This window comes from Anneissia japonica, unplaced genomic scaffold, assembly GCF_011630105.1.
Source record: "Anneissia japonica isolate Jap-2015-1 unplaced genomic scaffold, ASM1163010v1 scaffold288297_len153801_cov211, whole genome shotgun sequence".
Classification (NCBI taxonomy): domain Eukaryota; kingdom Metazoa; phylum Echinodermata; class Crinoidea; order Comatulida; family Comatulidae; genus Anneissia; species Anneissia japonica.
The window spans coordinates 91,148-118,103 of NW_022715073.1; the positions used below are offsets into that span (position 1 = coordinate 91,148).

Sequence of the window (26,956 nt, forward strand, 5' to 3'; positions counted from 1 at the left end):
CCTATAATCGGTTATGGTAATTAATTTTAATAATCATTGTAGCAGCCATTTTTTTGTCACAATGTAAGTTCTCTTAAATGAATAATGACTTTTTGGAAACCATCAACATGTTATATAATCTAAAAATATTAAATATAAAGAGATTTCAGATTTCACTACAGTTATTTTTAAAACCAAGTGTTATGACATACACATCCTCATTTTTTTTTCACCCTCCTACATTCCCTTTCCTAATTTACCTCATCTTCCCTATGGAAGTGGTGAGATTCCTGTTCCGCATCACTGACTTGAGTGTTCATACTCTCATTGCTATTGCTCAGACTGTGATGCCCTGCATGATGCATTCCTGAGAAAAAAATAAGAATTACATTTAATATCAGATTGGATTTTAAAAACCAAAAAAAGTCCGAAGACCTATTTTCAGTGGGTGAATTGGGTAGTAAACCGGGAGATAATCCACTACTATTTTCCATAGAGTTTAACTGCCTTTAATGTGCTCAGCATAAATGTGTCATCCGAAAAAATGCTGCCCATTAGATGCATAGTGTTAACTTGTACAATACAGTAAGAGGAAAGTTTCCAACTACCTACAGCAATTGAGCATTCAAAAGTGGGAATTGGGTATTATACAACGTAACATTAAACTGAAGCTCTACCTTGCAAGTTCCTTCTGATTACTGGATACTGCGCTTGTGGTTTTTTATGCGGAGTAGAGGTGACAACTTGAGTAGAAAGAGCATTTCCCCAAATGCACTTTGTTAGCACTTGACTCAAAAATAATGTCTGAAAATAAATAGATTAGTTAAATATGCTGTATATTTATCTTCACCTTAAATAAACTAAATTATATTTGATAAGTTTTTATTAAGATTAAATATCAATTGCCCAAGATATTCTAAATAAATTAAAGTTGAATTATTCAAAATTTATATTATCTGAAATTGAATACACAAATTACCTTAAGCTCTGTCCACACTATTAAATTTTCTTTGACAAAAACTGTTGTATGCCCATATATAGTCATGATGTGACTATATATAGTCATGATGTGCCCATATATAGTCATGATGTGCCCATATATAGTCATGATGTGCCCATATATAGTCATGATGTGCCCATATATAGTCATGATGTGCCCATATAATAATGGTCATGATGTGCCTATATATGGTCATGATGTGCCTATATATAGTCATGATGTACCTATATATAGTCATGATGTGACTATATATATTCATGATGTGCCCATATATAGTCATGATGTGCCCATATATAGTCATGATGTGTCCATATATTAATGATGTGCCCATTTATAGTCATGATGTGCCTATATATTCATGATGTGCCCATATATAGTCATGTGCCCATATATAGTCATGATGTGCCTATATAGTCATGATGTGCCTATATATAGTCATGATGTGGCCATATATAGTCAAGATGTGCCTATATAGTCTTGATGTGCCTATATAGTCATGATGTGCCGATATATAGTCATGTGTCCATAGTCATGATGTGCCCATATATAGTCATGATGTGCCCATATATAGTCATGATGTGCCTATATAGTCTTGATGTGCCTATATAGTCATGATGTGCCGATATATAGTCATGTGTCCATATATAGTCATGATGTGCCCATATATAGTCATGATGTACCCATATATAGTCATGATGTGCCCATATATAGTCATGATGTGCCCATATATAGTCATGATGTGCCCATATATAGTCATGATGTGCCCATATATAGTCATGATGTGTCCATATATAGTCATGCTGTGCCTATATATGTTCATGATATGATGTCATCATGACCATATTTAGACATGCCACATGTTCCTGTCAAATAAAATGTGATAGTCTGGACAGGGTTTTAAATTGCTTAATTATTATTTTTTTTTACAAAAAAAAATAATTAAGAATAAATTATGCACCAAGTTTGCTCATGAATTACACACTGGTTGCTGTTAATTACAATTAATGCATCACAGAAATTTCTAAACAAATTTTTAAATTGAGTCAATTATTACAGGGGTCTAAAGTTCAATGAACTTTCTTAACATATCAAAAAATATTTTACCCAATCATCCGATGACATACGGAAAACAATTGATAATACAGACGTTAAACATGTAAATATAATTAGTGGAGTTGGATCAGTTTTCAAGAATTAAAAAAAAAAAAAAATTGAGGCAGCAACAAAAAAAAAAAAAAAAACCATAGCAGGATATAAGAACAATTTTTGGATAAACAATACTATAAGCTAAATAAATTCAATATCTGAAAACTGCTAACCAGTTTTATTACATAAAAAATATCAAAAAAATTCAATAAAAGGATTTTATTATATTACAGCCAAATCCTCTATAACCCACAGTGAATATTAAATTTGTTCTCTTTTCTGTGAGTAAAATTAAAGACATGATCATTTCTATCAATAATTATGGCATTTGAAACATGTAACATCAGTAGACATTGCTTTGACTATTCTTCGAATCAAATAACATGTTTTCAATATCTACAGGAAATTTTATTTCAAGAAAACTTTTTCTCCAGGGAACGAATACTTAATATAAACCTGACCCATATTAGAATGGTAGATCACCATCTAAGCACAAAACGACTCAAACAGATATAATAATACAGTGGAACCGAGTCACAATCAGACGACAGTTAAAAAGATTGTAGATAATATTATGAGTATAACATAAACCATGTAAGCGTAATATGCAGCAGGAAACTAAGGATTTACTCTCTTTACAAGTTTATATCAACACCAAATAAAATCAATTTGCTGCAATAATACGACACAATGAATTATATTTACGAGAGATAAGAGCATTAGAGAGATGCTCTAAATTTGTACCACTTTTTTTAATTGCAACATTGATTATAGACAAATGATGAAGTTGTTAACCCAAGACAGATCCAGAGATAAGGAATAAAAGGTGATAGTGAATTGAATACCAGGGCAGAACAGAAACATACCTGGAAGAACAAAAGAGGGGGGGGGGGAGAGAGGGATTATTTTCTTTCTCCCCCCAGTTTCCCCACAAAAAAGAAGAAAAACCACAATTCGTCAGGAAGAAAAAATTATATGTATATTCTACATATTAGTACATTATCGTTGTAAAATCGATTGAATAAGCGTTTGAAACCCCTAAATTGTCGTAAGTGGACCACTTTCGAGACATTCTGAGCAACGCCCAACCTCGCCCACTTTATGTCACCCCAGCATACTGCCCTCTAAAATTTCACCTTGCCCCTAATTTTCCCCCCAGAAAAACTAAATGTAGAATCAATAATGAACAAAATGAATTTACAAAAAGTACAGAAAAAAACAAAACAATAGACAACTTAGTTCAACGTACCTGTTCAGTGTGAGCCGATGGTGGAAGGCTGGAGACCAATTTTAATAGATGGAATAGCGGTATGGGCTCCAAATGTTTTATCAAGTGCGGTAGAAGATCGTGAACGTAACGACTAGAGTGCTTTAGTTGCGCTGTGTTCCAAATACAGTCGATGTGCTTGGTGGTGATGTTGCCATCTGCAGCTAAAAAATTCAGTATAACTTGACACTGCTTCACAATCTAGAAAAAGAAATTAAGGATAATTACTAATAAGGGTGTGATTGGTCTAGGAGTGAAAAATGTGATTTTTTTTTCTTTATAGTATTGCTTAATTTCTAAAGTATAAGACTGACCTCCAGATGTAAATTAGGGCCAAATATATGCTCAACTATCTCCTTCTCTAGTAGCCAGTTGGCCAGTTGTGTTCCAACACTGAAAAAATACCAAAATTGAATAGTAGTTATGTCAATAGGCATTTGATACTGTACAGCGTATTCCTCATACTGGGACTAGAGTAATCTTTAACAACAAAAAAAAGTAATACAAGCCATTTTGATTCAATATTTCAAACTTTATTAGTTCATGTTAATTACAAATTGAATTACTCCTATAATCATTGGCAGCAGAAGTATGGCTTCTCAATGTTTAATGTTCTTCCTACAAATATTTATTATGTTACAGCAACAGCATAATTAAGTTATTAATTATGCATAAGCAATTAGCATAATCTTACCAAGTTTGAAAATAATGTATCTGTAGTGTCAATGAAAGTTAATAACTGAAGATTCAGAAAAGGGTTGGGAATATGCATGTCCCACAGCAACTTTTAACTTACTTTTCACTGTCTGTTATCGATTCACTGCTGCATATTTCATTATAAAGATGAATTTGACTCTGTAATGAGAGACATCAAATTCAAAGAATTATTATTCTTGAAATACTCCTTGTGAGTATCCAGAGTAGTCATACATGAGATACTCTGATTGAAAGCTTAGACATGCCCACTACCACATTGTTGAAGATGTATAAATAACATCAATCTCAAACTAAAAATTATTATTAATATACTTTTTTCTATTTTAAAAAGGTTTTTACTCCCAATTTGAAGAATCATGACATTTTTTGGAGCTAAAAAACCCTACTACAGCTATATTTAAAATGGTAGGTGAAACCCATTAGGGATTTTTCCTTCTCGCCTACCATCCCCTGTACTGGTAATTAAGTATTAAGGGATAAATGTTTGAATGGTATACTAAAAATTTTCATTAATTCTATGAACTTACGGTGATCTGGTTTAACCCTGTAAGCCGCATGGTCAATGTCGAAGAAAGGAAGTATTTATAAGCTAGCTCGAGACTGTCGCCGTCGAAGTGTAGAGCCGTTTCGATGGGTTCCTTGATCATATTCCACATCATATCCGCCATGTTACGGGCACTGGTCTGCCGTAGATCATTGTCATTCAATTTGCAGAGATACCTGCAAATGAAATACGATATTTCACAGACACATGTCACAACACTACCTGCATCACCTATACTAACATTACTGATATTATTAAATATTATCAATAGGATATTAGTCAGAAACAATTCAGAAACAATTTTCTGCAATTTTAATGTAAAATTTCCTATCATGTTTAATATGCTTTTTGATGTTATTGATGTTAAACGTAATTCGTAATTCAGCCTTTTTGGCTGCCATGTTTTATGCTTTTATGAATTTTGAATAAAAATACCATTATATATGTTCCAGAACAATTCAATCAAACTTCCACAAACTTTATGATTTTCCTTTTCAAAACTTAAAATGTAACTAACTTCGAGCTAAAATTGAAATGCCCTGATATCAGTGTACTGATTTCAAAACCATTAAAGATACCTAATATGGTTGAAATAAAACTTTAGTTATAAAACCTCTTTTTTACAGTATAAACTGTACAAACCCATTAAATATTATAGGTAGTAACTAACATTCTACAAAAAAAGGTGAGCTGTACTTTTATGAGTAATTTAATAAAAACTCAGACATAAGGATGAGAACCATGTGTTGGATCATGTCCAATATACTTCAGATTGCACTTGTCTTTTAATATCCCATGGATTTATATTAAACTTTTAGGTCATATTCCTATTATATTCACCGCCAAGAAATTTCACAGTAAAATCACAATTAAATAATAATATATTAATTAATATCATATTATTTTTTAGGTGATATTTTTCCTTAGAACTTTAATCCTAGTTAACAATTAACAGTTTAGAACTTTTTTTGAGAGTTGATTTAGGTTTTGCAAGAAATGGTAGATATTTAGACAGCTTCAGTGTTCTGAAGATTATTTTATTCACCAATTACATTAACGTAGAATAAATTTATTGCAAATTTAGCTGGCAGAAATTGATACATATCAATCACATTCATTATTATTACAAGTCACATAATTACAGCAAAAAGACGCCTTCACAAGCATGGATTCACGTTCCATGAATTATCTTTTAAACTGATTAAAACTGAAGCTCTATCAAGACTATCAAATTTTACTTGACAAAAATATGTGACATGCATAAATATGTTCATGATGACATCACATCATGACCATATATAGGCATATCATGACTATATATGGGCACAACAGTTTGTCTAAAGCCCTGTCCTATCAAATTTTATTTGACATGCATGAATATGGTCATGATGACATCACATCATGACTATATATAGGCATATCATGACTATATATGGGCACATCATGACTATATATGGGCATACAACAGTTTGTCTAAAGCCCTGTCCTAACTATCAAATTTTATTTGACAAAAATATGCGACATGCATGAATATGGCCATGATGACATCACATCATTACCATATATAGGGATATCATGACTATATATGGGTTAAAGAAAATTTAATCTAGACTGAGTATTAACTCCACAAATACAACAGTATTTAAATTCAAAGCAGGTACTTCATCCATTAACTAGAAATATAAAATTCAATGTGAATAATAATTTTACCTGATAACGTGAGCACGGAGTGGAGCGACATACTGCATGACAGCATGGATATGAAGCCATATACGTAGCTGAAAAATTATTTTATATAGTCATAGTTAAAAATATTAATTAAAATAAGATGCTTGTTAATTTTATAAATTAACTGCAATAAGCTGGTAGTGTCTGTGCTTTTGACAATGGCCGTATGACAGAATCCATGGGAACAAGGACTAATGCCAACATTTAATTCTGATGGAAGAAATATTCTCTTTTGGAATCAATAATTTACAATACATTTGTTATTAAGGATACCGCTTAAGTTAATAGCTTTAAGTTAGGGAAGGTTGAAGAATCGTTATACTCCTTGTACAAGAGAAAATATATATTTTCTTAAATTTATTTCAAATAAATAAACATAATTATATTTATTTTATTATTTACTATCATTGCCAAAATTGAATATATTATTGTTCTACTCAAAGGTTGAAATCCTTTCCAAGACCAGCATACACGAGATGCGATACATACACTGTCTCATTATGAGGTTTAGGGAGTTAAGCCTTTTTTGGTAATGAAAACAATTCTGGTATTTTGACAGGATTTAAACTCATGAACTTGGGAGTAGAAAGCAAGCATCTTAACCACCAAGCTACACACCTCCACTCCAAGTAACAGTTCTGCATTCGCAGATAGCAAAAAAATAAAAATAAAAAAATTATATACTATTTTCTACGAATATAGAGTATTATATCACAATTTTTTATCCCATTGCTGAAAACACTGTTTATAGTTCAACTTTTACATACTGGCTTTGTCCATCACCTTCAGTAAACTATGGACCACATCAGGAAACAATTTCAAAGGAATAAGTTTTCATATTCATAGTGGGAAATTACCCTTACAAAAAAAGCCTTAAAGGAACCCTAGGATGCTAGTGTATCAGATCCTATAGAAATCATATAGGAATGTTCTTTTGTCCTTTGATTTTCTGTCATAGAAGTTTTTTTCTTAATTTCTAGGAGATCCTATAGGAATTTTATTTTTGTCCTATCCCATGAAGGTGATTCCTATAGGATAGGATACAATACATTTTTATTTATTTAAGTAAACTTTATAATACATATATACTAAAACCTCCTAATTTTATTTTGCTGTACCAATTCCATTATGTTAATTTTAAAATAGCTCATTGGTGACTTCAAAATGTATAATTTACCAATTTATTTATTTACCATTACATTTATCTTCTCAAGGAAGAAACTATTTTCTCCCTTTCACTTCAGGATCAAAATAAGGAAGTGGGTTAGAATGAGTGGGAAAGGAAATAAGTTGTCTCCACTCAAGAATATACTTACGTTAGCAACAACAGCAATAATTCCATGCGCTAAACCAAAGTGTAGAGCTTCAGGGGTAGATCCGTCAAAACAGTTATGCATGACTGACAAACCGTTGCTATCGCAGAAGAAACAGACATTTCGCAGAAGAAATATTGGAACTTCTAGGTCCTAATAAAAAAAAAAAAAATTATTAAATTTATTTAGCAAATTTTAACTATGATAGCACAATAACAAGAGGGATCTCCTCAAATAAATAAAAACGATTAGAAATGAACATACAACAATAAAAACTTAAGTTTTAATTCCAAGAGAAAGCTAAATAAAGTAATCAATCAAATATTGATTTATTTTTCATGGTTATGAGCTCGAACAGGTAAATGAATACTTGGACAAAATCAAAATTAAACTGTATATAGTACAGTATGTTGCAATATGAATAATATTTCAACTGTTAGTTATTTGAAATTTTTAATAAACTGTTTTGTATGCTGAACTCATAAACTTTGAACAATGACATTTAGAAAATAATCATAATGTTTGTTAATAATTAATACAATGCTAGTCTTATAACGCCCCTTGGGGACCTATATCATAACCCTGGCCATTAGAACAAATGATTATAAAAGAAATATTTGGTTCTCACTTTATGAAACCATACCTTATCAAAAATAATGTTTTGTTATATATTCTATTGAGTATTAAGTATTTAGTGCCTAAATATTTTTAAAAATCCAAACTTTGCTATAAATGTTATTACATTTAAAATACTATAGTACCATTCAAAAAAAATTTAAACATGTAAATTTGTTGATACAACAGACTACATAAATTATATTATATAGAGAAGAATGGAGATTATTGTCATCTTGATATTGTGTTAGTGTTGCGCTTTAATAATAAATGATGTGCTCTTCAGTGTGCTTAAGATGCTTTTAAAGTGTTACTCGACATAATTTGTTAACCTATAATGACTAAAATGAAATTCTTTCAATTTGCTACTTTCATCTACCTGGCCTATATTTAAGTAAGTATTCTTTTCACCAATTTACAAATGCATACTGTATATATTTTATATCTTTAATTGGTGTAAATTAGACTATCATTTTTTAATAGGAAAATATAAGTTAGTTTAAAATACTGCCATAATAAAATACTTAATACTTAATACTCAATACTCAATACTTAATACTTAATACTTAATACTGCCTTAATGCCAGGCTCTGGAGGAAATAAACAACTGATTTTTCTAAGACACAAAAAAGGTGTTGACGAAAAAACTCAGGAACGGTTAATGAGATTTTTGAATATTTTAACATTCTGACCGCCAGGGTTTGAAAAAATAGTATCCGCCACCGCCAGATATCTTATCAAATTTTAACGCTTTTCCAAAACTCGTTGAGAGTGCGCATGTAATCAGATTGACATATGTGGCAAAGACAAGCCAAACCAGTCACTCGTCGCAAATCGTGTTTCAGAGAAAATGGCCAAAACATTCTGGAATGTCAAATTTTTAAAAATCTATTTTATTGCACTAAACTAACCTTTATATATCTACACATCATTCTATGCTATTTTCCCCATTTTCAATGTTAAAACAACACTTTTTAAGGATTTAAAGATAGTTTCTGAATGAGAAATGACTGAAATCATAAACTTTGAAGGTTAATTTCTCATATAGTGTTCTTTAAACAGCTGTGTGGTTAAATGCTTGTAACTTCATAAGGAAATGTCCGATTTGAATAATTTTTTACCATTTTATAGCTGTTATCTTACTCTCTAACACTGTATTAATAACTCAAAATCGAGTTTTGCGACGAGTGACTGGTTTGGCTTGTCTTTGCCACATATGAATACTACAAGAACTACAAACATCTTAGCTTTACAATGGTACCAAACACTTTATTCTATCACAATCTGTGACCTGTAACAGTAAAATAAAAATGACTTACTTTTGAAGATTTACGCAATTTTGCACAACGAAGCTGAGATAATCGCAATTTTGTGAAAGTACAGTACATCAATATTGCTACGCTCAATGTAAACAAACAAATAGTGAAATACTTTACAGTCCAGACTGAATATAGTGTTCAAATTATTAGTACATGTCGGTAATTACCCCATCTATTGGATTCCGTAAAAAAACCTGAAACATGGAGATCTCCGTGTTTGGCGGTCAAGCGTTGTGTTACCAAACATGGAGATCTCCATGTTTGGCTGGCAGAGTGTTAAAAACACACTTCAAACAGTAGTAGACCTAAAATCCATGATATTATCCATATCAAAAGCATACAATGCACTAAATTATAGTTTAACTTATTTTAAAGGGTGCCTAAGATAGTATGTCATGTTTGTTGTATATAATCTCACACACACTTGAAAGAAAATTGTGAATGGAGTTCGGCACAAATTGAATTGAAGACTGAATTCACTGGAGCCCTATGTACGTGCATTTACTGCATAAACTAAATGCTCTGCAGACATTCTGAATTTATAGTACATGTTTATGTATGGTTGGTAGCATAATTGCATGCATGTGTGTAGGCATGGGCACACATCATATCGGTATCTTTATATTGTACAGTATGATAAATATATTACTTTTAGTGGAATTCAATTTTAGGATGTATACTACTGCACATCATAATGCATGAATGTTTATCTGCATACTTCCAAGTATACAAATCAGGGGCGGTTTCAAGGGTGGCGAAGACACCCCGGGGTCCCCACACATTTTTAGAAATTTTAAAAAAAATTTTGGGATAAAAATTTTGAGAATGCCCTTCCTAGCTATTTTTTTAGGTGCAATCGCCTTAAAATTTCAGTCTGCACCCTCCAAAAAAAAGGCTCAATGTCAGATTTTCCTTGGACAATTGAGAAAATTAGGCCACTAATCCTACACGCATGTTAAAGAACATATTCTTCGGTAAACAGCAGGGTATTGTCACCTAGTTTACTGGCCATCCACCAAAATGAGGATCCCAACTACAGCAGTTATATATTGTTTCCTGACCATCGCAAGCTATCCTTAGGGTGTGCATATTAGCAAGGTAATTCAACAGAAGGACACACATCTCCGCTCTCGAACATAGCGTGTGCGTAAAGTCCTTTGATCTTTACTGTGGCATCGACAATCTGATACTATACTATATTTTATGGTGTTAGTTACTATTTTATTAATTTTGGGTACTTCGAAATGTCTGTTACATCTGATTTCTTTTGACCGCGAGTTGTTAAATGTTTCTATAAACTGCAGTTTGATTTGTGAAAATTGACCAAGAAAATGAAAGTTATAGCAATTGAAAATTTACGAATTTTATATAATTTAAACTGTCATTTTGACAATGTTGGACTAAGGTGCACAAAACGAACATTTGAGTAGATACAGAAAATTTATTAATTTTTTCTGCGAAGTGAGTCTCATGAACGACACTACACCACATCGGTAAAATTAATGTTAAAATGAAGAATATAATTTCAGTCTAATATTAGTGCAAAATATAATTAGGCCTTTGTAATCACCACACGACGTGCAATTATCATGACAACTAACATGCGCGTGGGTAAATCCTCACGTACGCTGACGGCTTATGGTCTGGTTGCTATGGTTTTTGTGATGTTCAGTGTATAGGGACGCACATGTGCCTAGAATGTCGATGCCAGGGTTATAACCTTTGATTTCCCAAGATGTGCGTCCTTCTGTTTAATTGCCTTGATATCAGTATCACACAAAATACTGGTAAATCAAATCCAAATTTTGACGGCTCCTCTTAATATTGTGGTCTAAAAAAATAATTTTTACTATCCTAAACCAATTAAATTTTAATACCCTCTGTAAACCCCACACGAAGTGTTTAATTTGGGGCCATGGCTAGAGATCCTGGTCTGCCTCTGGTGCTGACCACCAGTCAGACTCGTTGGATTCCATTCGACAAATATCTGGCTCCGACCGATGGCCTGAATGCTGCATGCATGCTAGCTAGCTACGTTGCTGATTACCTGCATGAAACTGCGCATTGGCGACATGGAACTGCCAGATGTAGAGAAAACCTTGGACTGAAAGGGCATGCAAGGGGCATACAGCAGTCCATCTGTTAGGCCTATCAATCAATGTCCAAGTTGGCAACAATGTAACATACAAATCCATGTTTGTCATCAATACTGTAGTTAGTTATATAAAACTCAAGCTTACTTGCCATCCTGTTGAAGGTCAGTAAGAAATAGATGAATTTTTATACTGATTAAAATTATTGAAAATAAAGAAAAAAAACTTTTACCCAGAGACATCATGACGGGGCAGTCATGATACAAATAAAGAAATTAATTTTTTTCTGAAATTTATAATTTTTCATGCTGACGGGTGTGCTAACAACAGGCCAAAAAATCTACTTTGACTATTCATTATCAATGGGCAGTGGGTTCTCAAAACATGTTATAGAATGATTTGCCTTACTTAGATTTAACCTGTAGGAAGTTGTAAGCTTACAGTAAGTAATAAAAGAATATAAATAGTGTTGACTTTCTAAAGCTTGAATATTTTTGTACAGGTATGTGGGAATGTGTGTTGTGGAGAGATATGAGTGTATATGTTTTTGATGTCAACTGTGGGTGATGTTTACAATTTATGTACAAAACATGTGGGTGGAAGAAAACAATGTGTGAACAACACATCTAAATATGTGGGAGTAAATAATGAACCAAATTGAAAATGACAAAAATCCAATTTCACCAAATGAAGGATGAAATCTCAAATTAAGTTTAGAATCCATTAATTCCAGTCTAACAAATATCTACCCTTTAAATTTGGTACATCATTTAATAACAATAATAATAACAAAAATAATAATGATAATAATAGAAATAATAATAATAATAATGATAATAATAATAATTTTATAAAGCGCCTAATGCAAAAAATGGCCTCAAAGCACTGTTTGTGAAAATGTAATGTAAGTGTCGAAATGAATCTAAAATACAACAATATTTCTTCAGTTTAACATTGGATTATTGAACTGTTAATCACATTATTTTTTTTCACATAGAATTTAACTAAACAAAGGCTAAAGCCATGCAAGGTTAAAGCAAAGAAAAAAATGGAACAAACGGTAAGCCTTTGTTTAGTCTTTAAACAAAGGAACCAATCACAAGGACCTGGGTACTGCCTGAGACAATTAAGTTGCCTCAGGTACTGGTGGTATATTTAACAATGCTGTGGAGAGAACCCGGCCAACAGTAGTGTCCGTAACTCCCAGTTGTTTTATTGATAAATACTGTGATTTGCCTGAACTTATGGGTATGAAATGTTGACAGTATGCTGCCCAGAGTAAACTGATAATTAGTATGGATAGTCAATAAGAGGAGGTTGTGCTGCTAAATTTTAAAAACATGAATCTGGTCCCTTCCTCATCACTTATTTGGGGCAAATATCCAACATGATTTTGGTCCCTCCCTCATTAGTTATTTGGGTTACATCCAAACTTAATTAAGTCCCTTCTAATCATTTATTTGGGGTACAGATCAAACATAAATTTGGACATCGATCATCATTGATTTGGACTACATGTTCAAATGTCAAAGCAGGTTGAAATTCTTGCATATTAACCCAGATATCTTTGTAAGCAAGAAGTATTTGTGTGTGCCTAAATCAGCTAACGTACATTGATAGAGACTTTTTAGAGACATTTTAGAGACTTTTTTGTACTTTGTTCTTTAAACCTGCCACCCACGTGTAACAGTGTTTCCATATAAAATAACATTTGGCCTGTTTGTTACCACAGCTGCTTTTTCTCTTCTCATATCATAAAACCCCCAAAATAAAGCTGTTTTTCATTATATTTGGCCTTCTTTTCATACAACATGCACTTTTTAGTGTTCATCTTCTACACCATGATTATGATAAGTTCAAAGCTGACAACACTGAAACTTTGATGCTCAATTCAATAACCACGTCTCTAATAGGCAGGAAGTTTTTTTTTTTTTGGTTGTGAGAAAAATCTTCTGCCAGGATTAACCCATAACCTTGGGAATACAAGGCAAGCACTTAACCATGAAACCACAAACTAAAATGATTGAAGGTTCTTATAATAGAACTTGATTTGATCTGATATTTTGCTGGTACTGTTAAACCAGAATCTATAAAACAAGCTAAAAAAAAACTCAGTTCAGTAGGTCATTGCAAATTTTCAAGGGGACAGTTTTTCCTGATTCATTGATGACAGTAAAAATCCATCTAAACTATTTATACATCATGATACCAAATTCAGAACCAATTTGATTTTACCCAACCAAATCAGACATGAAAATAGTATTTATTTCCTGTCTCTTCATATCAAGGACGCAGGCAGTTATTTTTTTTCATTTGGTCCAGTTTCCATAATCATTTCAGGAGACAGTATAATGCTATACCTTTACTCAGCTAATTTTTTTTTAGTTAATCACATTTAAAGGATTATCTGATGTGACATTTTCTGAGCTTGGAAATATGTATGCATAAAGAATGTATTAATATGTCAGTGTGCATTAAATATACACTGTAGCAAATGTTTCAGACATTTGGAGACTAAATGTACTGTAGTACACATTATTGATAGATAATGAGCCTACATAAAATGTCTTATTAATATTATCATTATTCATTAGCAGCCCCAGATGAGGAGTCAAAGGTCTCCGTCTGGGTGCTGAGGCGAAAACTGGGTATCTGTCTCTTATACACATCTAGATGTGTATAAGAGACAGGAACCTTTCCTTTACAGAACAATTTATTCCTTTGTAGCGGTACTAAATAAAGTAAAGAGAAGGAAGAGTCATAAAGCTGCCAGAACCAAAAGCAAAAAATAAAAAATATAAAATTTTTGACTTACATTCATTTCACAATAGTTTCCTAAAGCCTCGGACTCTTGAGATGATAATTCCTGAAGTATAAATAAGTTTTGTTATTTCTTTATTATTCTGATTAAAAAAACAATATTCATGGATAAAAACACAATAAAGTACTAAAAAAGGCAAACTTATTTCCCTTGTGGTCCAAATACTAAAATATGAAGATGTTAAAATATCAATAAATGTGAATAGCCTAGTGGTTGAGAAAGGGAGATGGAATGGTACTGTATACCAGGGTTGTAGCTGTAGAAAACTAAGTAGTAATATTACTACATACAACATCCCTGAATACAAAGAATTGAATCAAACATTACTGTACATCAGCAAGTATACTGTAGCTTAAATCATTCAGTTACAGTAAACTGATAATTCCACTGTGTATGCACTGAAACTTGGAGATACTTGGAAAATGAAATGCCTTTAAAACATTATAACTTAGCTTGGAAAAATAATGTTTTTCCAGCAATCTGAATGTTCGTTTTGTAGCATGCTACAAATTAACTTGTGTAATTTGACAACAGAAATCAATCGTACCTCAATAAGCCATAATAATAATAATGGTAGCATTAAACATATAACAAACTTTCGGTACACCATGTGTAAATAAAATAAAAGAATATGGTTTTTATCGGTCAGAGCAATCTTATTGAAACGTCGAGACAACCAACCAGTGGTTTTTACCTTAATAAAAACCATATTCTTTTATTTTATTTACACATGGTTTACCGAACGTTTGTTATATGTTTATTGATACTCGCCATGCAAACCTTCAAGAAATATTGAAGGTTTGCATATATATTGTTAAGCCCTCTATGCGCTTCACATTACCCCGGCCATTGGATTAAACACCTATAGAACACAAGCTCCAGCTCCCTGGGGAGTATTCAATAACGTTGCAGCAGCTACATCAGCACATTTTGGCATTTCACCCTACCAGGTACATATTTATCTCCTGGGTGGAGAGAAGCAATGCAAATAAAATGCCTTGCTCAAGGACACAAGTGAAATATGCAAGAATCCAGGGCAATAAAATTGAAAAGTGGTCATCTTAACCATTATGTCCTAAACCTCATAATGAGTTTTCTTTTTATTACATTTTTTTTATAAATTTCAAATATATACAGTAGATGATTTTTGCCTGAAAACTATTATTTTACTTACTTCTGTTATTCCGTGACACATGTGTTTGTGTGCTGCATATAGGGCAAAGTTCATTTGAAAAACCTTGGCAACAAGATGTAGTAACTTTTCATAGTCCTTTATTCCCCAAATCTCCACTTCCACTTCCATCTCTTCTTCGGCATCTTCCTCAGCATCCCTCATCATCGCTTCCTCGGAGGACATCTTCTCTTGTATTACATCATCACTAACTTCATCTTGTTTAATATCTACAGTACCTTCAGTCTCTATTGTTTCAGAATTTGTTGGACAGGTAATTTCCACCTCATGTTTCCCATCATCCTCCTTTACTTTTCCTGTGTCTTCCCTCTCTTCTGTTAGCTTTTCACCGGCGCTTACATTTGTGACTTCATTTTCCTTATGAACTGACACATTCGATTCTCTTTCTGAGGATTCTTTCTCGGAGCTGGACGCTCTTTCATCTTGCGTTAATAGGCGAAAACTGGGTATTGAGTTGATTGCGAATCGTAGTAGAAGTTGAACTATGTTGTTTAACCTTTCAAAATTTTTTAAATCCTTAAAACAACAATTGCATTGCCTGTAAGAAAAAGAGTTTATAACTTATTTAATTCCTCGCTGTACTTCAGCTTCAGCTGAATTGTAAATATAGTTTACAGCACATCATTCGAAAGTGATGTGTACTGTAAGCAGTTAGTCCTGGTGCAATATGGCAAATGTGAGTAATAAAGAACAAAGTACACTTTTTCGAAGATGAAGATTTTGTCTCCCACTGCCCCAGTGAAATACCAAAGTCATCACCAGAAGAAACAATTGGAAATTAGTGTCAGGATTTTCATGTCTAATACTTGGTTTATTTCAAAAATCCAACTAACAGTAATATTAAATAGCATGGGTCTTGATATATGTTTCCAAAAATATTTATATCACTTGTGGAGGTCTTTCATTATAACAATTTAACTATCTTGTGATTTTTTATTTATTACCTTTTGTTGAATCAACAATAATAACAATTTATTTTACTTATTATCAAAAATAGCATCCAATATTGGAAAGACAGCAGTGCATGAGCTAACATCCAGCTCTTATTTCTTTACAAAATATTTGAAATATAACAAATTACTAAATGGTAAAGTTAGGATTACAAGATAATAAGTTTAAAACTATAGATTTCTTTTTATATCTAACTACTTTCTTTGTGAAAAACTAGCACGTCAGTTACAAATTACATTTCATATAATTTGTGTAAAGAATGCAATAAAATAATATGCAAGTAAGCAACATGTGCATGTTATGATATTGTGTTATTTGTTGCTGAAATTGGAAGTAAGAGAAGTAAAAAATCATGCATTAAAATACATAAAACTTTGTACAACAATGAATTAAAAGTGATAGGGGTACCTACTGTACTTCCTCAGCAAAAACAGCACCTGATACAAATTACATTAAAAACTCATAATATTCATGTAAAGAATAAAAGTAAGCAACATGTGACTGCTGTGATATGCCTTTTGTTAGTAAGACTGCCAGCAGTATTGGGATGCAAAAAAAAAAAAAATGTACAAAACAACATGAAACTCTACCTCTGTGGCTGTGTGAACTCTAGTAACACGCTGACATCCTTTTTTCTAACATCAAATTGCTCTCCTGATGCACACTTTACAGTATCTGCAAAAAAAGAATATTATTTTAATTTAATTGGATGTTCATTTTTTTCAGAATGCAATTATCATGGGGAAATGCAATGATCACTTCAATTTACATGCTACTTCACAAAACACCAAATTAGTCACCAAAGCTGAAGGGCACCCTAATGAAAAGTATTTCAAGCGGTATTTACACAGCGAGTGATTCAAAAATGCGTACTAGTAATCACACTTGCCTTGTGTACATTTCAACACTGAACTTACAAAAATTGCTTATAAGACAAACCATTATTGTAAAATTACAATTACAAAGACAGACCAATTTATAAGATACTTTTAATGGAATTTAGTAAGATACAGTAGTTATGAAATATATTTAGTTTCAAATGGTTTAAATTACGGATGAAATGTTTACCTGCTGAAATCATAACTGTGTAGTCCATCAATGTTTTTAAAAGTAAATTGGATAAGCACTGGTTTAGGCATCCTCTTAATTTTAGTATAATTTAGAATTCATTCATATCTTTTACTCAAATCTCAGGTAATGCGTCTCCACAGCACTAAACCTCTATAGTCATTGCAAGAGAACTAAAATTTGCAGAGCGGGTTAACAGGCATAGTTTCTCCTTCTACCGTAAAATTCTGTTACCCGTTACATCCAAAAGATGACAGGAACATTTTTGCAGGCATAGATGACTTTAAGTGATATCAGACTTTACTGCACTATCCCTATTTTACTTTATGTACTGTAGCTGTCATTGTGTGTTCATGTTTTAAGACTTAATAAACTACTTTATAAACCTATAATGTACTTCATTGATATAGGTACGTCATTTTTTTTTTTTTTTTTTTGGACCTGCATCAAGTTTAAGAATTCCTGTCCACTTTGGATAATAATTTAAAAAATGTATCCTATATCTTGAAGTTACTTAATCGGATACAACAAATTATCATATTTAGATCTTATGCTGAAATTTGTGCACGAAAAATGATTCATAATCATAGAGTTATTATATATTAAAATATTATCTTGAGATAAAATTTCTCAGAAATTGAAAAACCACAAAATTGCGCAATAGTTTAGCAAGTGGAATGATAAGCTCTTACTTTGATAAAAGGTGGACAATTTATAAGAAACATGATAAGGAACAAACAACAGACAAAAATAGTTACATAGAATATTCCAGATTAAAAAGTATTGACTGTGCGAGACTATAAATTAGGCCTGCGCAGGGAATATATCCTCCTCACAAAAATTTGGCCTAGAAATCCGTCCGCGCATTTCAGAATATAAGGGCAATTTCCGCGCAAAATTTGCTTAAAATTAAGCTTTGATCTAATCTTAATATATAACCAATTATTATGCAGTAGTTACGATTCTGCGCACCTATTTTCCCAGTGATTTTGCGCAAAAATTTGACCTAATTTTTGAGGTATCATTCACGCAATTAAAAAACTTCACAGTACATTATGGGGACTGTGCAGGAAATATACAGTGTGTGTGTGCGCTCAACTGCGGATATCCTTTCAGATCTATGGCCATGGTTCAATTCCATCAGATGTGACTCTTCTTATTTAGGCCACAGGAATGGAAATGGTAGATTTGCGTCCAAAAATTATTGAAAACACGAGGCATTTTTCCCTTATTCATTATTTTTATAAATGCTGTGCACAAGCCGCAGCATCAGCAATTTTACATTATACCCAGGGAACACAATGCATAGGGCCTAGGCCTACAATCAATCATAAATGTACACTAAGACAGATCTTTTAGTGGCTGTAATGTTAGAAAATTTATTTATAGTTTGGCCTTTTGAAACACTGTAAACTAATCTACTCTTTTATTATGTAAACAGAGATAAAAAATTATTGAATAGAATCAAAGATAATAAATAGAAGAAGACAGAGAACAGTTCACGATATAGTGGAACGTCCATGAGAGCAATTTTCCTCCATCCGCGCGGCAATCAAGAGTACCACCGCTCACAGTTTATTCAGCCAGTTTGATTTGACCTGGAAATAACCTCAGCAGCGATCGGCGATCATGGTGCGATGTCCTGCCTTTGCGGTGTTCGCGATAAGTGATCAGATGTAATGGAATAGGGCCTAGATCTTTTTTCTGTTTGTGTACGACTTATAAAGTCTGCTTTAAAAAATATCATTTTTTTATCAAAATAACGAATTTTTCAAAATAATGAAAATTTTCATGAGGTAGCTTTTTAGGCATGTAGGCGATGGACGCATCTACAACTTTCATTCCCTACTGTAGGCCCTAGGCTTTATACTAGCTGGCCAACTAAAACTAAGATGGTGCACTGCCTTGTTTTTTTTAATGAGATACATTAATTTTTAAGCCTTGACCTAGGCCTACTATAGCCAACATAGTATTACATATACACCTACCTAGGCCAGGTTCTGATTGTTAGTTAGAGTCAATAATAATATTCATAATAAAAATGAATATTAACCTGAACAAAAAATATTTACTAGGCTAGACATTAGGTAGGCCTATATAAAGAGTCGCACTAAATACATTTAAAACCGAAGGAACAGGTTTTATTCCTAATAAATACTGTAAAATGGTACTGTACTGAAAAAGCGGAAAACGAGGCTAGGCCAAGGCCCTATCTAGGCTATGCTACATGGTCTACTATGTATGGACCGGTGGGCAAGCAGTCAGGCACGCCACGCAAACCCATTCATAAAAATGATGGGCCTACAAACGATTGGCATAATCTGAGAAACTTACATGATTGCAGTAAACGATAAAGATCGGCACATGAATCACATGTAGCCATGACTTCTTCATTAACTTGGCAAACCTAAACAGAATCATTCATCTCAAGAGCGAAACGTTTACAAACGCACAACATAAAGTGACCTGAAGCAGACTTCGACCTCAATACCCGCCATTTTGGCAAAGTAATATGGGAAATGTGAACAGCTCATCGAAAGGATCCATTGAAGGGAGTTGCATGATGAAAGTCGTCACCACTTGTCTTATTTATTATAAATAAATCATATTTTCGAAATAAATCCTTTACTTCCCGTTATTCACATTAAGTGTATAAAATATAGTTCTTTACTTTTTGTTTTTCTAATTTTTTAAATATAACAGAGAAATGTAATAATAACAAAATTAATGAAGATTTCAACAGTTTCAAAGAAACAATTCATTTTAATAATTTCGTTCAGACAAATTGTTTTAAAACTATTGTTTGTAATTTGATACAATCACCAATAAAAATTGCATTTAATTACAACTGAGGCTGGCCTCCTAAAAGGAGATACCTGTATAGTGATATATGCAAATGTCCCGCTTTACAATCCTAAACTAGGCCTATAGATATTTAAAGCCCATTTTGTTTTTGAGGTGGTGCTGCCATACAGGAACGGCTGAAAATACTTATTGTAACTCTAGGCCTACATACTGCATTGGTTTAAAAAATTTATTTAATTATCAAAGTAGGCCAAATATGAATAGGCCTATTAAGACTGTTGGTGACATCTGTGACGATCAATCGCCACTGCGGAGGGTGGGAGTTTGCACTTAATCTTCTGGCTGATGAACAAATACAAAATCTTCATCAATATATTTTTTTCCCATTTTTTCTTATTATATCAATATCTCAACTTTATTTATGTTGTGTAGACCTAAACACCAATACATTATAATATCGTATCGTAACGTGAGGAAATTCTTGAAAAATATGCCCATATTCAGAATTCTCCTATCTGTCATTATGATTTGCTTCTGTTTCGACATACCAGTCCGCTAATAAAACAAGTTTAAAAATAACGCTTAGCGATTTCCATGTCGATAGTAATTTATCAATATAGGATAAATTCATAAAAATCGTCGATATAAGCAAGTAAACGTTGCTCTGTGACGTTCTCTAAATTGCAAAATTTGCGTTTATATTGTAATAAATCATTAATAATATACAAAAGATCTAAACTTTTCGCCAGTAAATTGAGACCGTCACATGCACAATGTCTAATTTACATTCATGGAACTTTCTAGAATGCCAATCAAAACTGACCTATCAGAACAGTGCAAGAAATAAGCGCACGTGCCCCACAAACGCATGTGTTTGCGTCGTATGTGTTGTTGTCTGTCCTGGGTTTGAATAAATACACGGTGGCTACAACTTTTTAATGAACTATCTTGATTCCATTGTATTTTATATTCATTCTATATTAGTTTTTTTATTTTTTTTTGTTTTATCACAGTGTGATAGGTAGGCCTACTTAAACGTGGATAGCCTACTCATATGATGATTATGTATAATAATGTGAAATGTTGGTATGAGGATTATTTGCGTGCTACAAATTAATTATATTAACCTCTAGCTATATTTTTAAAAAATTAAACAATGTTTTCGCACTTTGTATAGAAAGTATGTGTTTCCAGTGCATTGGACAAATCTTCCTTACTCTTCAAAGTAAATTCATCGTCGGAGTTTTCTACCGCCTGATGGCGCTACTCAATTTTTGTTGGTTGTCACTCCTGATTTTTGGTATACTATTGCAATTACTGTACAACTACAACAACTACAATAATAATAATAATAATAATAATAATAATAATAATAATAATAATAATAATAATGATAATAATAATAATAATAACAGTAATGATAATAATGATGATGATAATAATAATAATAATAACAACAATAATAATAATAATAATAATAACAATAATAATAATAATAATAATAATAATAATAATAATAATAATAATAATAATAATAATAATAATAATAATAATAACAACAACAATTTAACTTCTATAACCCTCTAGCTAATGGACTGGGAGACCTGGTGTTAGGTTGAACCAACATAACAAAGTAAAACTGAATAATAATTTAAAATTAATAATAATAATAATAATAATAATAATAATAATAATAATAATAATAATAATAATAAATAATAATAAATAAATAAAGATGATACTCAGAAGAAGATGATGATATAATATGATGATGATGATAATAATGATATAATCATATTTAATTTTCTCTATTAATTTGACAAACTAGGTGTTAGTGTAGTATTTTTTTTTTCTGATTCACACATTACAGTAACCTTAACCTTACAATTACAATGATTCTTTAAATTAATTTGGCCTACCTTTTATGCAAATATAAACTCGAGGGTATTTTTTTTATTTGACTTTAAAGCTAAATTCGTTTTTTTTTTTTGTTTTTTGTTTTTTTTTATTATACAGAGGCTGAATTGCATCTGCTGGTATTGCTTTATTTATTTTTTATTTCGACCGTACACTTCAACTTTAATGTATCAGAGTAGAATATGTAGGTCTCCTATCCCTGGAGAGCTGGTCCCGTTATTTTTCTTCCATGACATGATGTTTGTCACGTTCTACATTTTTCTTTTGAAGTTCTGTAAAACAAAATAAATATATAGCCAGTAATGCATTTTGTATTATGACTTGTAGTATATGTAATAATATTTCAAGGGGATTTTTTAACGTTTTCATGCACCTCCCATCCGAATACCATCTGCACCACCCCACCACTAAGTGCTGGCTTACATTCTGGCAACGCTTTGTCTTTCTCCGTACTTCCGGTATATACACGACCTCGAATTTTACATCCTTGTAAAAAACACAACACAGCGAGAGAAAAACGTAAGTCGTCGGTTGTGAGAACGAGAGTTCAATTATTTTCGTACTACGGAAGAGAATGTTCTAGAATTCTTGCCAAACAATACTTAATTGATTGAATAAGGTGAGGAATTCATACTTTGCTTTTAAATGCGGAAATGTGCTTTCCAATGTTGCGATGCTTCCTTTTGAATTCTCTATTTTTGGAGAGACCAGCTATCCATAGACACTACTGCACTGCGACCATCACACTGTACGGCTTCTTGATTGACGATCAGGGAAAATGAGGAGGGATCGAACGGAGGCCTAGCTTAGAATATTATAATTAATTAGGCCCTAAGTTGATTTTCTTTATATAGCGCTAGAATTATATGCATTTTTATGTGAGTATGAAGGTAACGGATGACTAGGACGTTGTCTCTTTTTGGTATATTATTAACAACAATGGATGAATAGGCCTAGGACGTGGTCTCTTTTTTTTGGTATTATTATTACTTTAACAACATTTTGTTAAAAGTTAAAATGAAACTGGTTAATGCGAACACCATCATCAGCGGCTGCCGTTCATTCATTGTTCAACCAACCAGACCATCTGGTTCAGTTGAATTTTGTTGATTGTGGTTGCATTACTGTACCACTAAGTTTTTATTTCCATGGAAAATCCTTTGGAAAATATGTGCGGAGAATTGTGACTACTGCATAACCAGTGTGGGGGGGGGGGAGCAGGGGCTCAAGTCCCCCCCCCACCGGACAGGTCAAGCCATCCTCTATCAGACAGAGCTCGTCGGCCAGTTGGACTTAAAAATATATATGTGCAGATGGATTTCAATGCCTAATTTTTGCAGAGATGGTATTCTCTGCACAGGCCTTATTTTACAGTGGGTACTTAATGTACAACTGGGGCGGATTGCTATAAAACGGTAGTACAGTATTCTTGTACAGTAGTCTAAACTCCTTGAATAAAGCCGGCTAAAATATAAATACAGTCTTACTAGTCACTCCGCTAAGGACATTGCTTGCATTAAAATGGTCTTCGCTAAAGACCACTTTTTGAGTATTGAAACGCAAACAAGCACTTCCTGGTAACATAAAATTGAGGGCACAGTTACACATATGTCACGCTTGCTTGACACATGCACACTTATCTAAATGAATGTAAATAAATGTACATCGTGTTTTACAGATGCTGAGAAGCTTGCAGAACATTTGTCGTTCGATTCTCGGTCTTTGATGAACCAGACGTAGGGTCTAGTACCCGTAACGCCATGATGAAAATGATTTAAGACCTTTTAAAAACTCCTCCGAGTAGGCTTTAAAATTTAAGTAGTGACGTCACGATTATAGCCGGCTAAGCCTTATGACCATCTAAAGACCGCTTTTTATAGCAATCCGCCCCTAGTCAATTGATGGACTTCGCTGACAGCTCATGTGGTAGACAATGATAGTTGCTGGTACCAGGTTACCGGGTAACACAGGCACGAAGGGCCCCTTTGGGGTGAAGAAAGTCATTGATCGAGTTCCTAGTCCACATATCAAACACCCTGAGCATCTTACGTTAGATGGATATGTGCGTTATATAAAACTACACTATTATTATTATTGTTATTATTATTGTTATTATTATTGTTATTATTATTATTATTATCATCATCACTTTATAATTTAAACAAATAAAACATGACAAAGTGTAGGCCCTATATAAACAAAAACCATGTTTTTGCATTTTGCAGGACCCCCCACCAGTGCTTCGCTCATGGGCTCCACCAGGGGTCCTTGTTGTTCCCTGACACCACGCTCAAGCCTCCGGCCCTCGTGTGGCGCTACGCATAAATATAACAACTCATTAGGAAACATGTTTTTTTTTTCTCCTAATTTTTATTCAAATGTGAGCTGTGTACTGTATAAGTCTAAATTAGTAAACATTTTCACTGGCTACTCCCATTATTAAAAGACTAATGAATATTCATGTGTTTATCATCATTTAAAATAGATAAACCTGTTCGTATTTGATTTCTGAAAGTCACAGGGCATACTGTAGTTTTACATTGCAACACAACCAGTGGTGTTAACTGGTAAAGTAGTCTATAGGGTTCTAAACCAAAAAGCCTACTAGAGCCTCCTGGTCTGGATTCCATTCTAAAATTCCTTTTGTGATGATACTTCAGCAAATTGATATTTTTAGTCTAGGACCTCTCCTGTTGGACAACTTTGCCCCTCCCCCCACCACCTGGCACCATTACTGCTAAAATGTTTCCTTTTTGATTAATAGAGGCTTTGTATTTAATACAAGTTTTTCATGTAATGTCTCTAGATTTTTAATTTTTCTGTCTACTTTGTAAATACAGTACTTACCTGGATAAACTGACTAATTGCTGATTCTCTCCCACAAGAGAACACCCCTCGAAAAATAAGAGAACAGTCAGCTCCTGGCACCAAGCACTAGCAGTCCCACTCATCTTAGACTACCAACATCACCATTGATTTGCGTAGTCTAACAAATGAGGGGCGTAGGCTGGGCGTGTAAGAGATAGGACACCCCCCCCCCCCCCGCCAAATGGCAGCAAATTAGTTCAAAAAATTGGGTAAAAATAAAAAAGGGATTTATTTATTTAGTTCCATATTCACAGTTTTCACAATTGCCCCTGCCCCCAAGACCAAAACCACCCTACGTTCCTGTACTGTGGCATCAGTCCAGGTAAATACATTGCAATAACAATTAGTGTATTATAATTAGTGGTTCTACTGCAGGGGAATAGGCTGGGCGTGCAGGGGTTTGGCCGCACTTCCCCAGGAGTTTGGCCGCACTTCCCCAGGAGTTTGGCCGCACTCCCCCAGTTGGCAGAAAATTTGTTCTGATAACTAGAAAGAAAAAAAATGTGATTTAACCATTAGTACATTGCTACAAATTTACTTTTGGTCTTGATTACTGTATTACAAGAGTTGTCAAGTGCTAATTTATTTTTTTATCATACAGTTGTACTATATTCAATCTCAATTTTTATTATGTTTCCTAAGTGATTGAATTTTTTTATGAGCACTCCAGTTATTAGAAGACTATAGTACATCCATAATCAAGGGATTTAAATTATTGTAGTAAAATGCAGTATGGATTTCTCTTCCAGGATATACGGATTAATGGAAGAATACCAGGAATAAGAGGATGCCATTCATGTAAGTTAATACTATTATTTATTTATATATCCATTTGTCTTATAGTTTAAAAAACAAAGATACATTAGTGTATGTTCATGTTGAGATGATAAACTTTAAAGATAAATATTTTAAATATTGATTTTATTTATTGATTTTACTGACATAGAAATTAATTGTTTTTGTCACCAATCAGAGAATTTATTCAATACCTTTAAGTATATTCTTTGATAAACCCTTAAACTGGCTGATAATCAATAGAATTTTGAGTGATATAACGTCTCTAATCCAGCATTTTGGGCTGTTAGATTTAGTCATGGGCAATTCAGTGTTTTAATGTGATTTGGGGGTTTTTTTAATTACTGCATTAGCAGCTTTAAGTCTCATTGTTGTTGAAAACATTGCAGTAATTACACCACTAAGATGCTCAAAATCTGTGACTTTTTTAAATATATCTGATATCCATGATTTCATCTCTTATTCAAATTATTGTGTCTATAAATACATAATTTAAATCAATTACTCTCTATTAAACTCATCCCCACCTCCACAACAAACTCACCCACAAACTCATTGAATAACCACATACATTGAATAACCCAATTCATAGAAATATTTTAGTATCATTCTGCTTTTGTGCGTTCATAGTTGAATATGGATATTACCAAATAATGGAAATTATTGTACTGTAAAGTAGAGCGGAGTATTAGGTGATAGAAGGCAATACCATAAATTTGATTTGATAGTTTTATCAGTATAAAATAAGCAAGTGACACTGTTGATACTGTACATGGGTCATTGAAGCATATAAAAACATTTGCTCTTTCTTTCAAGAT

The 26,956-nt window shown here is 32.8% G+C and overlaps 2 protein-coding genes across 4 annotated transcripts in view; one reads left to right on the forward strand and one right to left on the reverse strand.

The window, feature by feature from the left end:
• Positions 1-20,260, reverse strand: part of LOC117109153 (ubiquitin carboxyl-terminal hydrolase 34-like) — a 54,839-nt gene extending 34,579 nt beyond the window's left edge. For both annotated transcript variants that reach the window (XR_004445478.1, XM_033251405.1), the window contains exons 1-12: positions 20,088-20,260; positions 17,276-17,360; positions 15,717-16,272; positions 14,537-14,587; positions 7,698-7,847; positions 6,364-6,431; positions 4,637-4,829; positions 4,189-4,247; positions 3,707-3,785; positions 3,375-3,593; positions 657-783; positions 240-346 (exon numbers count right to left, since the gene is read on the reverse strand). Coding sequence is in view for 1 of the 2 variants with exons in the window: in XM_033251405.1 (XP_033107296.1) it covers positions 240-346; positions 657-783; positions 3,375-3,593; positions 3,707-3,785; positions 4,189-4,247; positions 4,637-4,829; positions 6,364-6,431; positions 7,698-7,847; positions 14,537-14,587; positions 15,717-16,272; positions 17,276-17,360; positions 20,088-20,136 (1,743 nt within the window). In the remaining variant the exon portion in view is untranslated. The remainder of the gene's footprint in view (positions 1-239; positions 347-656; positions 784-3,374; positions 3,594-3,706; positions 3,786-4,188; positions 4,248-4,636; positions 4,830-6,363; positions 6,432-7,697; positions 7,848-14,536; positions 14,588-15,716; positions 16,273-17,275; positions 17,361-20,087) is intronic.
• A 2,674-nt stretch (positions 20,261-22,934) lies between these two features.
• Positions 22,935-26,956, forward strand: part of LOC117109148 (E3 ubiquitin-protein ligase pellino homolog 1-like) — a 37,110-nt gene continuing 33,088 nt past the window's right edge. The window contains exons 1-2 of one of the 2 annotated variants that reach the window (XM_033251398.1): positions 22,935-22,994; positions 26,093-26,141. In XM_033251398.1, the coding sequence (XP_033107289.1) occupies positions 26,131-26,141 (11 nt within the window). In that variant the 5' untranslated portion in view covers positions 22,935-22,994; positions 26,093-26,130. Of the gene's footprint in view, positions 23,095-26,092; positions 26,142-26,956 lie in introns of both variants that reach the window. The other variant, XM_033251397.1, reaches the window with a different exon arrangement.